This window comes from Drosophila yakuba, chromosome 3R (assembly GCF_016746365.2).
Source record: "Drosophila yakuba strain Tai18E2 chromosome 3R, Prin_Dyak_Tai18E2_2.1, whole genome shotgun sequence".
Lineage (NCBI taxonomy): Eukaryota > Metazoa > Arthropoda > Insecta > Diptera > Drosophilidae > Drosophila > Drosophila yakuba.
Genome location: NC_052530.2, coordinates 14,578,721 through 14,593,880, shown reverse-complemented (window position 1 = coordinate 14,593,880; position 15,160 = coordinate 14,578,721). Strand labels below are relative to the sequence as shown.

The 15,160-nt window shown below is 47.9% G+C and overlaps 6 protein-coding genes across 11 annotated transcripts; 3 read left to right on the top strand and 3 right to left on the bottom strand.

Annotated features, from left to right (window-relative positions):
* Window positions 1–125: 125 nt before the first annotated feature.
* On the bottom strand, window positions 126–7,460 carry LOC6536866 (EH domain-containing protein 1). The gene is made up of 4 exons (XM_002097399.4): window positions 7,355–7,460; window positions 5,520–6,736; window positions 945–1,118; window positions 126–880 (listed from the first exon to the last, which is right to left on the bottom strand). The coding sequence occupies exons 1-4, from the start codon at window positions 7,378–7,380 to the stop codon at window positions 675–677; spliced, it is 1,623 nt and encodes a 540-aa protein (XP_002097435.1). The 5' UTR covers window positions 7,381–7,460; the 3' UTR covers window positions 126–674.
* Window positions 7,366–9,847, bottom strand: LOC6536865 (ninjurin-2). Of its 6 annotated transcripts, none has more exons than XM_015192484.3 (3): window positions 9,557–9,847; window positions 8,618–8,794; window positions 7,366–7,833 (listed from the first exon to the last, which is right to left on the bottom strand). In XM_015192484.3, exons 1-3 carry the CDS (start codon window positions 9,590–9,592, stop codon window positions 7,639–7,641), a joined length of 408 nt encoding a protein of 135 aa, XP_015047970.1. In that variant the 5' UTR covers window positions 9,593–9,847; the 3' UTR covers window positions 7,366–7,638. The 6 variants fall into 6 exon arrangements, with proteins under 6 accessions (XP_015047970.1, XP_039232110.1, XP_002097434.2 ...); XM_039376176.2 differs by lacking the exon at window positions 9,557–9,847 and adding an exon at window positions 8,862–9,509 and having other exon boundaries at window positions 7,514–7,833; XM_002097398.4 differs by lacking the exon at window positions 7,366–7,833 and adding an exon at window positions 7,871–8,170 and having other exon boundaries at window positions 9,557–9,837.
* Window positions 9,848–10,106: 259 nt separating this feature from the next.
* LOC6536864 lies at window positions 10,107–10,743 on the top strand. The gene has a single exon (XM_002097397.4). It carries the CDS (start codon window positions 10,212–10,214, stop codon window positions 10,617–10,619), a length of 408 nt encoding a protein of 135 aa, XP_002097433.1. The 5' UTR covers window positions 10,107–10,211; the 3' UTR covers window positions 10,620–10,743.
* Window positions 10,744–10,797: 54 nt separating this feature from the next.
* On the bottom strand, window positions 10,798–13,241 carry LOC6536862 (actin-related protein 1). The gene is made up of 6 exons (XM_002097395.3): window positions 13,093–13,241; window positions 12,253–12,317; window positions 12,018–12,192; window positions 11,807–11,958; window positions 11,201–11,747; window positions 10,798–11,136 (listed from the first exon to the last, which is right to left on the bottom strand). Exons 1-6 carry the CDS (start codon window positions 13,138–13,140, stop codon window positions 10,993–10,995), a joined length of 1,131 nt encoding a protein of 376 aa, XP_002097431.1. The 5' UTR covers window positions 13,141–13,241; the 3' UTR covers window positions 10,798–10,992.
* Window positions 12,313–13,246, top strand: LOC6536863. Its single transcript, XM_002097396.4, has one exon. It carries the CDS (start codon window positions 12,412–12,414, stop codon window positions 12,841–12,843), a length of 432 nt encoding a protein of 143 aa, XP_002097432.1. The 5' UTR covers window positions 12,313–12,411; the 3' UTR covers window positions 12,844–13,246.
* A 222-nt stretch (window positions 13,247–13,468) lies between these two features.
* On the top strand, window positions 13,469–15,091 carry LOC6536861 (suppressor of fused homolog). The gene has a single exon (XM_002097394.4). It carries the CDS (start codon window positions 13,514–13,516, stop codon window positions 14,930–14,932), a length of 1,419 nt encoding a protein of 472 aa, XP_002097430.1. The 5' UTR covers window positions 13,469–13,513; the 3' UTR covers window positions 14,933–15,091.
* The last annotated feature ends 69 nt before the right edge of the window (window positions 15,092–15,160 follow it).

The window sequence follows — 15,160 nt, the reverse complement described above, 5'->3', positions numbered from 1 at the left end:
CAGTAAATTGCACGTTTATATTTCATGTGGCCTGACTTGCGGGAGCATTTCAAACAATTAATAATATTTCAAAATAAATACAGGAAATACATGCCCTCACCCACAATCCGTCCGTCGATTGTAAATTGCAGTATAACAAAAATACATTTATTGTGTATCAAAAGGGGTACGATTGCAAATTAATGACCCTTCAAGCTGCTCATCGACATTAACCTAGATATTGTATACAGTTTAACTCATGCTTTTTCATTGGCATTGAACAATTGCTTCTCCACTCTACTCTTTCCTTAAGTCAACAACGACAATTGGGCGCTCAACACACACTCCTTATTCCACTAGGCTGCTACATTACATCTTGCTTTACAATCGATTATCCAAAAATATGCTATGTTTGTGTAAATTCTACGAATTTATGATTGATATCTCATACGGTCATATGGTTTTACGGTGTGCAATGCTTGCCATTGCCGCTTGTGTGTTTTTTAATACCCAGTTTAGCGCGTTCACAACGAGTATAGTACATATAAAAAGGCAGTCGCCTGCACTCTGGTTGAAAATCAAACGAATCGAACATAGTGCATCCTAGGAGTTGGTCTCTATGTGACATCAGTGTATGTGTTTTGGGAATTGTGAGGTTGTGTGATCGGGTGTGTATGTGCATATGTTACAGGACACTAATCATAGCGCTTCGACGGCGGTACTAAGTGCTCCGGCAGCACGGTGGGCAGCTCGCAGCCTTCCAGCTTGACGTTGATTAAGTGCAAGGCCAGCGCGAACTCGTCAGAGTCCAGGAACCCATCGCCATCGACATCCGACAGCTTCCAGATCTTGCTGAGCACCGAGTTGGGCAGTTTCGATTTGATGAGCTCCTGCTTGGCAGCTGAAAGTGGAGAATTGGCATTAGCATTTTTGACTCTCTTTATGTCTTTCTGTGAGGCACTTACTTGCACCGGATATCTTGCCATCGACTGGTCCCAGCCCATTGAAGATGCCATCTGTGCGCGGCTTGTCCTTGTTGCAGATCCACTCGTGCTCTCCGTAGCCGGCGTCGATGCCCTCGCCCTTCATGTAGCCGAATGGTGAGACATGGTCGTCGATGACTCCCTCGAAGGCACCACCTGTGGAAGAGGTGATGAAGGGATGAAGGGTCAGTGTGGCGTTTGATACTCTGTGTGCGCCATAAATTTGCATTAATTAAGCATGTAATCTAAGTTGATCGGTGCGTCGCCGTGCACAAACATTCAATTTGAGGCAATTAAAACCTTCAGATCGTTTTGGCTCCAATTGACGTAGCCGCCACTGCCGCCGCCGTTCCGTGACCAGGCCGACTGACCGACTTAAGCATGTACTTTGCCGGCTACTTTAACTGGCAATTGTGCTGCGGTGCATTCTGGGGGGCAATTGAGATGGGCGGTTGGGCGGTGCAGGTTGCCAAGTGCGATTTCAATTCACTTTTTGAAGTTGCTCAATTCGTTTGCGGCCTCTTGCAATTGAAAAGGGCCCTCCGGCTGGCATGACACGGAGATCATAGAATTCCTGTCTGCATATGTGCCGTAGTATGTTTGTAAGATTGTAAGTTTTTAAGCCACTGGCTTATAGGAAAACTACTGTGAGTGCTTACGGCTATATCAGTCCCCGTCCCCGCCTCCTGCTCGACCTCCGCCTCATTTTCATTTTCAGATTCAGGATCAGGATCTGGCTTAGTTTCTAGCTCTGAGCCCGAGTCAAGCTCCAGCCCTGCCTGAGGTACAGACGGCGTATCTGGACCGGGATCGGCATCCTTATCGTTCTCGACATTGCCCACCCGACTAGTGCAACTGCTGAACAGGCGGAGCTGCTGCTGGCGCAGATTTTGCAGCCAGCGATCGAAGCGCTCCGCAAACTGCTGCCGCTGAGAACCGGGGGTCAGAAGAGCTGGCTCCTCGGCCACATCGAAATCGTCGTCGGAGTCCTCTTGGGTATGCAAGAAATAGAGAGAGAGATGGTTGACAGAGGAGGACATCTGCTGAGTGCGGCAGTGCGACTCGGACGTAGAAATCAAACCGAGATAAATTAGTGGGCCAATGGCGAAAACGAAAAGTACGAAGAACCAAAAGAACGGCGAACAGAAGAACAGATTTCTGCAAGATCGTGTCAGATATGTGTACAACTATTTAGCGACATATTGCTAAACATGTGATGCCGACCCCCATGTTCAGATGTGCTGTGATGGAGACGGTGGCGGTGGCGGTGATGGTGATGGTTTCAGTGGAGGAAGTGACACAAGGCAGAAAGAAGCCGTCAACCTGGGCAAGTGCGATCGCGGTGGCACGGTCCAGATAAGTCCCATATGGAATGGAGTGTCAATTCCATTGGCAAATCAACCGAAACTATAAAGACATCACTACCCAGGGCACTTATCTCGCTGTTGGACTAGCCACGTCAATTATCCAAGACAATACAACGGAAACGCTAGGAAATAAAAGCAAACTGTGCAGCGAACGCAACGAAAATAAAATCAGAGATACAGATACATACACTTGCCCATGCACTAAATTAGAGCCCCGAGTTCTTGACTTTGATTTCGATTCGCTTTATCAACGCATTCCGCCTCTCTTTTTCAGGGGTGCCCATCCATCGAAATTCCTTCTGGTGTAATAATACGCGAGAAGTTCATTCACTTGTCGGTCCAATTTAAGGGGCTATCGAATTTTCCCCAAATCGAATGTCGCGTTGACTGAAACTGCGGATGACACATGCGGTGAAGCATGATCGCCCATGACATCAGTCGATCGCAAATCGTATTATGCTTGGATTTACCCCAGCGAAACGTATATACTCGTATATGTATGTGGAATGCTTTCGCACAAGGTCATGCGAAATGCGCTAATAGTTGAATTAAAAGGCCACTCAAGTGGTCCGCAAACCAAAAGGCAAACTGTAAAGATCAGACAATGCCATTGTGGATTGCTGGACTGCTCCCGAGCCATATATCATAGAGTAAAATGCTTTCTTCCTGCACTTAGCGCTAGTGCTAGTTCATCTGAATTCCGTGGGCCCCTTCGTCGAATTCACCGGCGGATTAGGCGGAGGATGAGCCACTTAGTGCCACACGTCGCAAGTCAGAATCGGAGAGGCACAAATTGATACGCGGCCTCAGGTTGCCAACGCCAGCAGAAAAGAACAAATATGTATCCGACTGCAACCGGTTCGGCTTACAGATGATATGTACGTACGTATAAACGTATATCATCAACCCAACCAGAGGTGGGTTGGGGTGATAATGATGGGTGATGGCTGGAACAGGGATCGTCTGGGACTGGGCGTGGGGATTATTCTGGGGGCTGTTTGGTCAGCTGGCCGCGTGATAAATGCACCGGACTATGTCTCCTCGCAGGCAGTCCATATTGGAATGCAAAGTTTTATTATTTACTTTTCCCATCTCAAATTGCTTTGCCTATTAAGAGATAATTATTTTCGTTCTCCTTGTCTGGCGGTTCTGTGTACTGTGTACTGAATTAATCCAATCACACGCCTTTCGCTTTTAGTTTTATAGTGTTCGTTTTGGGAATGGAGCACTGGCATGATAAGGAGTATTGATAAATGGAAAGTACATTGGGATCTGCTGACACAGCCCTCTACTCGCCCGATAAAAAGGTTTTTGCATGCAAAACAGATGATTACATAAATGAGCAATCAAATTAGTTACAGGCTTTCGTATAAGTTGCTCGCCCAACAAGCAATGATCCCCAAAGCTGAATATAATTACAAACTGTACGGTGGATAACCTTTGAGCCGCCCATAATATATGCACTACTTCTGATAATTCTGGCCTTTATTGTTTGAAATATGCCTAAAATTTGCCAGTGGCTAGTAGCCACAAGTGGTTGCCTAATTAAGCTGTTTATTCTGAGCAGATAAACGAAATAGGCATACTTGCTGCTGGAAATTAGAGCGGTGCTAATCATAGAAAACGGAGACATACCCAGACTTTTGTGGGCTGATAAGACATGATTTGATGATGGCATGCTGACTCGGCCTTACATTGATTTTTATCTAATAACCTGCACTCCGGCACTATGGCACTCCGGTTAACTAGGAATTGCCTAGCAACCCGATAAGGGTTGACAAACAAGCCACTTTTGCTCGACCCACTAACGAATGCATGGGGGAATGCGAACAGGTGCGCGGCATAGGGTATGTAATTGGGCCTTGAACTCGGGGCCACGCACGAAGGTCGGAGGTCACAGTAGCAGGGTACACCGGTGGAGCAGTCAGCTGCCATCGAACTGGGTTAGGTTTCCAGTTGTGGTTTACTTCTCCCGACTGGGAAACTGAGACTCCGAATGCATTGCGATTGGCGCCGCTAGTCTCTGATTAACTGAATGACTACCCCCTTTGCTCTGATGCTCGCTTATTTAGCTATTTTGCTGGGCGTTTTAGCTCGGCATCGAGTGCGTGGTATTCGTCATGGTTGCCTGGATGCGTCTGCTCCGGAGAGTCAGCTCCGATTCAGCCACTGGGTACTCGAGTGTGAAATATGTATCATGCCCAACTGTACGCCTGGTTTTATTTTCTTTTTTTTCCTGCTCCGATGACTCATGTCCCAATTAGAACGAACCCTGCGCTCCAAGCTATCGGTATTTTCCAATGATTACATCATAGCCACGAATCTTATCAGGTCGTGAGGAGAAAACAGTCAACTTGGCTCAGCTCGACTCATTTCTAGCCATGACGAAAGCAAGGCGATAATTATTGACACATATGAATAGTATAATTTTTCGGGGTGCCACGCCCCGCCAGTCTATGGCGCCCACTTTCAAGTACAAAGCAGTCGGCTATCACAGTGGCCAGCCGAGTATTTGCAAGAGATACGACAATACGTGGATCTGGGCGCTATTCGCTTCCACCTCGATGTTGAGTTTGGCACAGAAAGTGCGTGTGTGTTGCCTAAGCGCTAAACTGACACCGACTTTTTGCTCGCCTTATCAGTTTTCGGGGCTTATCACTTTGTTTATATAGCTCAAATATGTTTCGCGTATAGTATAGGGTTTATATATAGTTGCCTGCCAGGCATTGCATAATTGGCCAGCCAGCGAAGAGAGGAAGCTGTGCATGTGGAACAGGGAAAAGCATCGATTCTTTGATCGCTCCCAGTGGTTTTGCCTTTTGTTGGCAATTGAAATTGTAATTGCAATTGTAATTGTATCCGATAAATACGTTTGGCTGCGGTCTAGCTGTAGCTGCGGCTCATACTTTAACCGTGTCCAAAGGCAAGCCGCTCACTCCGCTGGCAAAACTCGTTTTCTTCGCATTTTGGCCCGGCTGGAAATCTGGGTTAACTGGCGCATTTTTCTCGCTGCGCATGCGCAATATTTCGGTGCGATGGGAAAACGAAAACGCCAGCGAAATGGCCGCGGAAAATCAAGAGATTTCTCGAGATCTTTGCGGGCACGAGTCGGATGTCTGGTGCCCGAGCAAGTGCAGCGTGACTAATGCGGCAAAGCGGTGCTTTATCATTCACTCTCGTGGGGACTTACCCTTGACCACTGGATCCGCGACCATGGTCATTTCCTCCTGGGGAATCATCTCCATCAGTCGTGCAATGTCCTTGGCCAGCATGTTGTCCACGATGTCCAGCAGATGGGGCTTGAGGGAGTGGAACTTTGTGAAGTCCTGGTGCTGCAGGACCTCCTGCATCTTCTTGATGTCGGGGAAGTCGCCCGGGGAAATGGAGTGCTCGCGCTGGATGCGATCGTACACCTGGCCGAGGTTCTTGATCAGGTCCTTCTTCTTGCTGTCCTTGCCGAACACAGAGGGCATGTCCTTGCGCAGCTCGGCGATGATGAAGGCATGCACCTTAGCCAGGCGTGCCCGCTTGATCAGATCGTTCAGCTTGCGCAGGGCAGCGTTACGCGGCAGGGACTGCAGATCCCTGAACAAGTCCTGCTCCTCGTCCTCGAACAGTCGTCGGTTGGCGTCAAAGCGCAGGGGCTGGTCCCAGAAGGAGCCGATGTACACACGCGCCACCTCCGGCGTCTGCAGCACCTTGCCCAGCGACCACATCAGTGCTCCGTACACCCGCATTAGCTGCTGGTGGTCGATCATATCGGCCTTGTTCAGAATGATTCGGATCTTGTCGTCGTGTCCCTTGAGAGCCTCGATCGAGCGCCGGAACTCGTCGGAGATGTCCAGCTTGTGGGCGTCAAACAGCAGGATGATGCGGTCCACGCGCTCCGCAAACCACTCCAGCACTCCGGTGAAGTCGTAGCCCCTGTCGATGCGCTGCTTCTCGCCGGAGAGGATTCCGGGCGTGTCCACGATGGAGATGGCATTTAGCACCGGCGAGGCCACGCTGCTGCATTGGAAGCGATTCAGGAAGGCGTTGCCGTACTTGGACAGCGGCCGGAACTGCTTCTTGGGGTCCACCACCAGGGCGTTGCCCGGAATCACGCCCTCCTTGTCGTCGTACATCACGGCGATAAATCGGTCCGTTGTCGGCTCCGGACCAATTCTAATGCCCGGAAAGTCGCGCTCCAGCAGGTAACGGATGAAGGTCGTCTTGCCCGTGGAGTACTGACCCACCAGCAGAATCATGGGCTTCGCATCGAAGTCCGGATCCTCGAGCTTTGGCGAGTGAAAGTCGTGGAACTGGTAGTGCTCCTCCAGCGGCAGCAGCTTGCTCCGGTAGATCTTCTTCAGCTCGCCGATCACATTCTCCACCACCTCCTGGGTGTTCTTCTCGCGCTTCAGAAAGCTAAACATTTCGCAAGACTCTAATATTAGCCACCGAAATAAGAGGGGAAATTAGATTCGGATTCGGAACGGGAATCAGAATCGGAATCGGAATTGGGGGACGCGGCCGGATACGGAGTTGTGCTGGCGCGGTTCTCACGGATGCGACGGCTACGGCAGTTATGTTATGTGTCTACACTCGATTGTCGCGCTGCGCTGGGACGTGTGGCGAGTGATTCACGCGCGTACGTATACGTATTATTTTTGGAATACGACTTTTTTTCGGTCCAGATAGCGGACCAATCAGCATGACCGCGCCAATTACAACGAAGAAATACCACGCAGCCTTCAAATAAATACTGTAATATACCAAAAGCTTACGAAAAATACCAACTCATCTTCCCACTAAATTTGCAAATCAACTAAATTATTTTGATTCCGAAAATAAATCAAAAAATGCATATAAATCAATATACTGTTCGATTAAAACGAATAACAAATATAAATTGAATGAAAATTCTATTCGGCCACGCTGCAAGTCGGCTCCAATCGATTACGGTCCACACGTATGCGGCGGTCACACTTTTCTTGCAAGCGCGAACTTATCGAACTCAAATTGTATAAGTATTATATTGCTCACCTGTCGCCTGCTTCTGGGCGTGGCATCTTGATTTATTAGTTATCAAACAAAACGTTAAATTTACGGACCTTCCAAAATATACAACAAATAATAAAACAATCGGCAAAAAGCACTTATCTGTTGAGTCTGTGCTTTGACACTAAAACGCGGCTGGCATTATCAATGTATACAAATTTGATATTTTGTAGTAAAAATTCATGTATACAATGGGTCAGGCAAGAATATATAAAACTCTGAGGCTACGCCGTTAACAAAAATTGAGCTTGGGCCCCGATCCAAAAAATTCAGGGCTTCAGAAGTTCCACATCTGACTGAGGAACGGCCGGATCCAAGCCGAAATTCATCTTCATAATGTCGCAGAACACGGACAGGAATATGAATGCATCTATAAAGTGGTTGATGGCGAAGCCCCGATTTCGATCCTTGGCATTATGCATATTGATGAGGGACTGAATGACCAGCAAAAGTCCAGCAGCCACCTGTTTGCGAAGGTAAGAGGAAATGCGGAGCCGTTGGATCAATACATTCATTTATTTCACTTTACAACTTAAGTTTGCATTAGCCTTAAAGTACATATATAGGTATAAGTGTAAATCGTTGGATTTATAGTTTCTATGGTGTCTTTTCATGCTGATCGAGGAGTCGAAGTGGCTGCGACGAGTACTCTATGCCGAAACCGGATATGATAACGTTCACCACGGATATTATGAACACGACCACCAAAATGACATCGTTCAGGATCACCGCTGCCGTCTGATCCTGCTGCCTGTTTATGTTGAGACTGCCGATGACCACAAACAGAATGCCCACCAAAAGCTGTCGAAATGGATAGTGAATGCATTAAGTCCAAAAGCGAGAGACGATCCCTCTAGGGACCCTTCCATTTCCACCCTCTACACCTAATTGTTAAGAAAGTCGCCTTGTGGCGGGGGCAGTCGACTGTCAAAGGCCGAGATAAACAGATTTATCATGGTCGTGAAAAAGGCGAAGCCCGTGCGCACATGGTTAATGATATTGGCCGACTGGTGAAACTCCGGCTGGTGCAGCCGGCAATCCCGCAGCAGGCTTAGGGACAGGCTTAGCACGCCCGACAGGACCTGCACAGAGAAAAACATAACCATATCAGTTCCATGTTGTCATAGGAATCAAGCCAAGTTCTGCTGAGACACTCAAAATATGATGGATAGCATTATGATACTCATTTATGTTTTTCTCTGTGCCTGACACTTAGAGAATAGGGATCAAAAGCACTTGTATGCCTACCTGCATTACTATGGATAGACTGATCAGGATCAGCATCAGCTTGTAGAACTGGTGCTGTTCGCCAACTTGGAGGATGTACTTCAGTTGGGAGGCATTTGCGGTCAGCAGGGCGATGTCCAACATGCCCTGGGCGATCGTCTTCTTGGTGGCATACCTGTTGGCATCCATTGCTTTCATCTAAAATGCAAAGGGTACAAATTAGTAATTGAGTTCAGGACGAGAAAGCTTCAACACCGAAGCATACATTTTCGAGGAAAGTGGCCATGGTGGCGGTGCAACAGTCAGATTGAAAGTGAATGAAACTCGAAGTTCGGTTTCAAAGTAGTTCCTTATCTATTGCCATTTATGTCAGATCTTGTGCCGATAAGGAAACAGAACATCGCAGCTCGGAGTAATGAAAAATAGGCATACAAAGAGCTTACATTGGGGGCAAGGGTTACAAACACAAATATGCACAGTAAAAAGAAAAAAATAATTTTTCGTACCTGCCACGCATTTTTAACGGGTTTCTGTGAGGAAACAAAAGGTTCAGCCATACTGCAAGGATAATTACTATAAAATGATGCATGTGCCGTGTAATTCCCATAACATTTAGAAAATCAATATGAGAACAAACAACCGGGTGGAAGTGAAATGCTTTTCGCACAGCTCATCGGAGTTTTAAGGTGCATAAGGCCAACGAGTCGGGCACATATCATTTTTGAACTGCACGAACAGCCGGAACAAAGACAACAACAGCGACAATTACCCGGACTGGCAATTACGGATGGGATGGATAGGATGGAAATGGGGATATGGTGGTGTGTCACATTCGCACGAATAAATAAATAATTCAAGACCAGGAATATATGGTCAAGATCAAGGCCGGTGCGCTGGGTGCTCTGAATATGAATACCCCCGAAGTGGCAAATCTTCTTTCATATATGTATTTTGACTTACCTCATTTTCGTTAACCCGCTCCAAACCTGATGCCATTATGAATGAATCTTTGGTTTTGTTTTCAGCTGGAGCTTAGGTTTTCGCCACACACCACTGCACTTTGGATCAGTTTTCAGCCCGAGACAAAAGAACTCACGAAAACATTCAATTCAAGTGGTTTGGGTTTTCATTGTCTCCTCAAATTGGCAACTAATTGTTGGTGCTTGGAGCGGCGTTGTCGTGGAGACGGTTTCCGACACAACCAAGCGATTTAACAACTGACGGCGAACTGAATTCAGAAATCCAGCCCAGAGAGCACTGCCCGATTCGTATGATTCGGGCTTTCAGTACACTTGACCAGAAAGAGAGCGCTCCAAGCTGGAAAGAGTGTTTTTGAGTAGCCATGACTAATGCAGTGGATTGAAAATGTATTGATTCAATTCTGCAAGTTCTATATGGCGAACAGGCTAAATACCATTATGATTTTGTATGTACCTCTCCTTATTTTGCCTTAGATAATCCCGCTTAATCAAAAATGCTAAGAACATTAACACGTAGGCTTGGAGGGATATATTTAGATTTTTTACAACAGTACAATCTACACATAGCTTTGGTTGGGAGTTAAGAGAAAGAAATTTAAATTTATTTGGTTGGCAGAGTTATTTGAAAAAGCATCATGGAATTTCCCATACCAGAGGCTCAGTACTGGGACGTTTCAAAGAAGTCCCAGAAAGATCGCCAGATGATTCGTAAATTCGTGCCCGAGGCTGTCGACCTGGCCACCATAAGTCGAGCGGAGATCTACAGGATTGACACATTCTATTTGGAGTGCCAGAAGTACCGGGATCATTACCGCGACCCCTACGGCAAGGTGCACTGTCCGGCATTCTTCCACTTGCACAAGGGCAAGTGCGGAATCAAGCTGGACCAGAGCGTGATCAAAATGACACAGGCGATTGCTGGAAATGTGGACCGGCAGCCCATAGTGTTCCCCCTGATTCCAAACAAGAGCATGTTCTTAGGGGGAAGCATTCCAATGGGCGCACAAACATCCCAAGTGGGCGTCACTAGCTATCTCAGATAAAGAAAGTCTACCTATTTTACACATAAGCGCAAGTACATGCTAATGTGACTGCGCAAGAGTACAAAAAGAGCTTGAATAAGAAGATATCACTAACTGCCAAAAATACAATAGCTTGTTCCAATTACTTGATTTATTTTTTATGAGTTAGCCTGGGAAATAATCATCCGCAAGTGAAATATAAATTTTAGTACTTTATTTTCTAGGCTGGGAAAGCAGTTTCAATAAATAGCATTTTAAATACTTTGCGCCCTTGATGCGTAAAACATACACATTAGTTTTCAATTTCTGGGGTACTTGATGTTAGCTGACACAAGGATTTGATATACATTTTAATTAGCCTTTTACAAATGGCGTTTAAGCCAGTAAACACACACTAAAAAGTCTTTCTGTGCACGGCTTTCTGTCCCTCCTCCTCGTATTCCCGCTTCGAGATCCACATCTTCTTGAAAGTATCGAGCGAGGCTAAAATCGATCCACCCATCCATGTGGAGTACAGACGTTCCTGAGGCGCGGCGATCTGTTAACATACATTTGTGAGTTTTAGAACTGTGACAGAACAATATTTTGATAGAAATAAATACCCTTATCTTGAGATCCTTAGCCGAGTGTTTCTTCAGTTCGGACAACAGACGGTCGCCGAATCCCTTGAAGAGCGTGGATCCGCCGGAAAGCACAATGTTCTGGTAGAGCATTTTCCTGAGATCCATATCTGACTTTTCGATGGAGTACATCAAAACGTCGTGAATGCCCTCACACTCCTCTCCCAGCAGATCGGGCCGGAAGAGAACCTCCGGCGCCCTAAAGCGTGCAGGTCCAATCTCAAAGGTCTTGCCGTCGGGCAGCTTGTAGGCAAACTTCTCGGTCTCCACGGTCTCCTCCTTCTGCGGATTGGTAGCCAGATAGCAGACCTTCTCCTTGATGGAGCGTACAATCTCAAATTCGGCAGTCGACCGGAAGTTGAAGCCCTCCCGGCGGATGAGTGTCTTCAGGTAGCGCGTGACATCGCGCCCGGCGATGTCCACGCGCATAATACTGTGAGGCATGGCGAATCCCTCGTAGATGGGAACCGCATGCGTCACACCATCGCCGGAGTCGAGCACCACGCCTGTCACGCGTCCAGTAGCGTAGCTGAAAGAGAATGGTTAGATGAAATCGATAGTGGCAGTTCGTGGGACTGCAATGCTTACAGACTCAGCACCGCCTGCATGGACACAAAAAGCGCAGGTGCATTGATGCCTTCAAAGAAGTACTCGGCTGCCTTTTCGCGGTTGCGGCGCGGGTTAAGCGGGGCTTCGGTCAGCAGCACGGGATGATCCTCCGTGAAGGTGGCCAGTTGTTCCTGGTTTTTTCCATTCAAAACGATTAGTAAGCATAAAGGAACAGCTTTAGACTCTTTACTTTGCTGTAAATGTAGCTCCATATCCGCTCCATGTCATTCCAGTCGGTGACAATGCCGTGCTCCATGGGGTACCGGATGCTGAGCAGACCACGGTGCTCCTCCGCCTTGGGTCCAACGAATATGTCGCCCTCCAGCGCACCAGCCATCACTCGGACATGCTTAGGCCGGCCAATGCTGCGGAAGAAGGCATTAGTTCGAGGGGCTTAAGGTTCGCGAATGGTCCAGGGCACTTACTAATTGGGAAACCTGCATTTTGGAATGTGCTCACCAGCAAAGCCGGCTTTGATCACACCGGAGCCCTGTAAAACGTGATGTGAAATACATTTAGTTAGCTCCGTCAACCTATTTCATTACAAATTGTACGTGCAAAACAGGGAAATCTGAATAGTCGACATGGAATCCTTCAATGTGCCGGAGGTGGACATGATGACCGTGTCGAAGAACTCGCAATACGAGCGGGAATCGCTCCTAAAGTTCGCCCCGCCAGTTGGGCTGACCAACATCAGCTACGGCAGCATGTACAAGGTGGACTCCTTCTATTTGGAGTGCCAGAAGTATCGGGATCAATTCCGCGATCCCTACAATAAGCTGCTGCGCCCCAAGCTGTTCAGCACATACAGGGGCAAGTGTGGTATTAAGATAGATCCCGAACTGGAGCGTTTGAAGCGACCGGCTGCCTCCCATGTGGAGTCCATTCCAGTGGTGTACCCAATAGAGTACGGCCGGCAAATGGACTTCGACAGAGGCTTCCAGATGCAGGGACGCAACAGCAGGGACTCGCCCACTTCCCGTAGGTATCCGTGTGTGCGTGTGCTGGGCAGGTAAAGGGATTCCTTGTACAAACTAAAAACCAAATTCGCTGTTTCCGTTGAGTGCACTTCCAAATTGAACCATCTTTGGCGATTGCGGAGTTCTTCTTTCTGGGATTAGTCATGTTGGCCATTTGAAGACGGCTTGAAAGCTCACTGACAAAGGGACGGGCGGTAGGTGATGTCACTGTTTGCTGGCTAAAACTCTGGGAACCCGAGATCTGGACAGAGATGCACGGAATTAATAGACCCCACTTCCACTTACGTTATCTATGACGACGGGCTGGTTGACGACGACATCATAAGGCTCCATTTTGTGCGTTTATCAAAATTTGCAAATTTTCTATTAAATAGTTGGTCAACAGCGTGACCGTAGCTGACTTGCAGAAATAAACAGCATGTAAAAATATACCAAGGAAGATACCCAACATTTGACATGGGGGTTTTAAAAAAGTTTGGATATATAGACTTATTATTTTTAGTTATATTTTTAAAATTTGCAGAAAATATTAAAATTAATTATTTTATTAATTAAGTTTTTGATAGTAGAGAATGGATCTTAAAACAAAAATCACGTAAGCTACAATTTTTAAATTACATGCCATTATTTGTAAGTGTGGTATATTTTAGCGGCGGTATTCCGCAGCGGTCTAACTGAGGTCATACTGATCTTAACACTGGATGAAATGGCCGAGGCGAATTTGGACAAAAAACCCGAGGTGAAGCCTCCGCCAGGCCTTAAGGCGATCATAGACCACCTGGGGCAGGTGTACCCCAACCAGCCCAACCCGCTGCAGGTGACCACACTGCTCAAGTACTGGCTAGGCGGGCAGGATCCGTTGGACTACATTAGCATGTACAACTATCCCGGAGATGTGGACAGAAACATTCCGCCTCATTGGCACTACATCAGTTTTGGACTCAGCGACCTTCACGGCGACGAGAGGGTCCACTTGCGCGAGGAGGGCGTCACTCGGTCCGGGATGGGATTCGAGCTGACCTTTCGGCTGGCCAAGACGGAAGTGGAGCTAAAGCAGCAGATTGAGAGCCCAGAGAAGCCCCAAAGACCGCCCACCTGGCCGGCGAACTTGTTGCAGGCCATCGGACGATACTGTTTTCAAACAGGCAACGGCCTGTGCTTCGGGGACAACATCCCGTGGCGCAAGAGCCTGGACGGCAGTACCACCTCCAAGCTACAAAGCCTGCTCGTCGCCCAGGATCCGCAGTTGGGCTGCATCGACACTCCTACGGGCACGGTGGACTTCTGCCAGATCGTCGGCGTCTTTGAGGACGAACTTGAGCAGGCTTCGCGTTGGAACGGTCGCGGAGTGCTCAACTTCCTTCGCCAAGATATGCAAACTGGCGGCGACTGGCTGGTGACAAACATGGATCGCCCGACGAGCGTCTTCGAGCTGTTTCCCGAGACACTGCTCAACTTACAGGACGACCTGGAAAAGCAGGGGTCTGATCTGGCCGGCGTCAACGCCGATTTTACGTTCCGTGAACTGAAACCTACCAAGGATGTAAAAGAAGAGGTGGACTTTCAGGCGCTAAGCGAGAAGTGCGCCAACGAGGAAAACAACCGGCAGCTGACGGAGACGCAAATGAAGCGTGAGGAACCGAGTTTTCCACAGTCCATGTCGATGAGCAGCAATTCGTTGCACAAGTCTTGTCCCCTGGACTTTCAGGCTCAGGCACCAAACTGTATCTCACTGGATGGCATTGAAATTACTCTCGCACCTGGTGTGGCCAAGTACCTGCTACTGGCCATCAAGGATCGCATCCGACATGGGCGGCACTTTACCTTCAAGGCTCAGCATCTGGCGCTAACATTGGTGGCAGAATCTGTGACCGGCTCGGCTGTCACAGTGAACGAACCCTACGGCGTGCTGGGCTACTGGATTCAGGTCCTAGTACCAGACGAACTGGTGCCACGTCTGTTGGAAGACTTCCGCAGCGCAGGCTTAGACGAGAAATGCGAGCCCAAGGAGCGGTTGGAGCTCTCGTGGCCCGACAAGAATCTGAAGCTGATCATCGACCAGCCGGAACCTGTGCTGCCCAATGTTCTGCCCATGTCCCTCGACGCTGCTCCTTTGAAAATGTGACAGTGTCAAGTGCTTAGCTAGTAGTTACTTAAATTAATCGAATTGAATCTTCCACTAACACGTAAGTTCTTCATTTATACATCTCATCTAACACAATGCACGTGGCTTTTGCTCCTCGCCGGAGTCCAGTCAAAATATACAAAAACATACCCGAAACCACTCGACGGGCCTTTGATCGAAATATGAAAAGAGAAAGCGCCGGCGCCAGGAGCATACAATTCGCCGGAT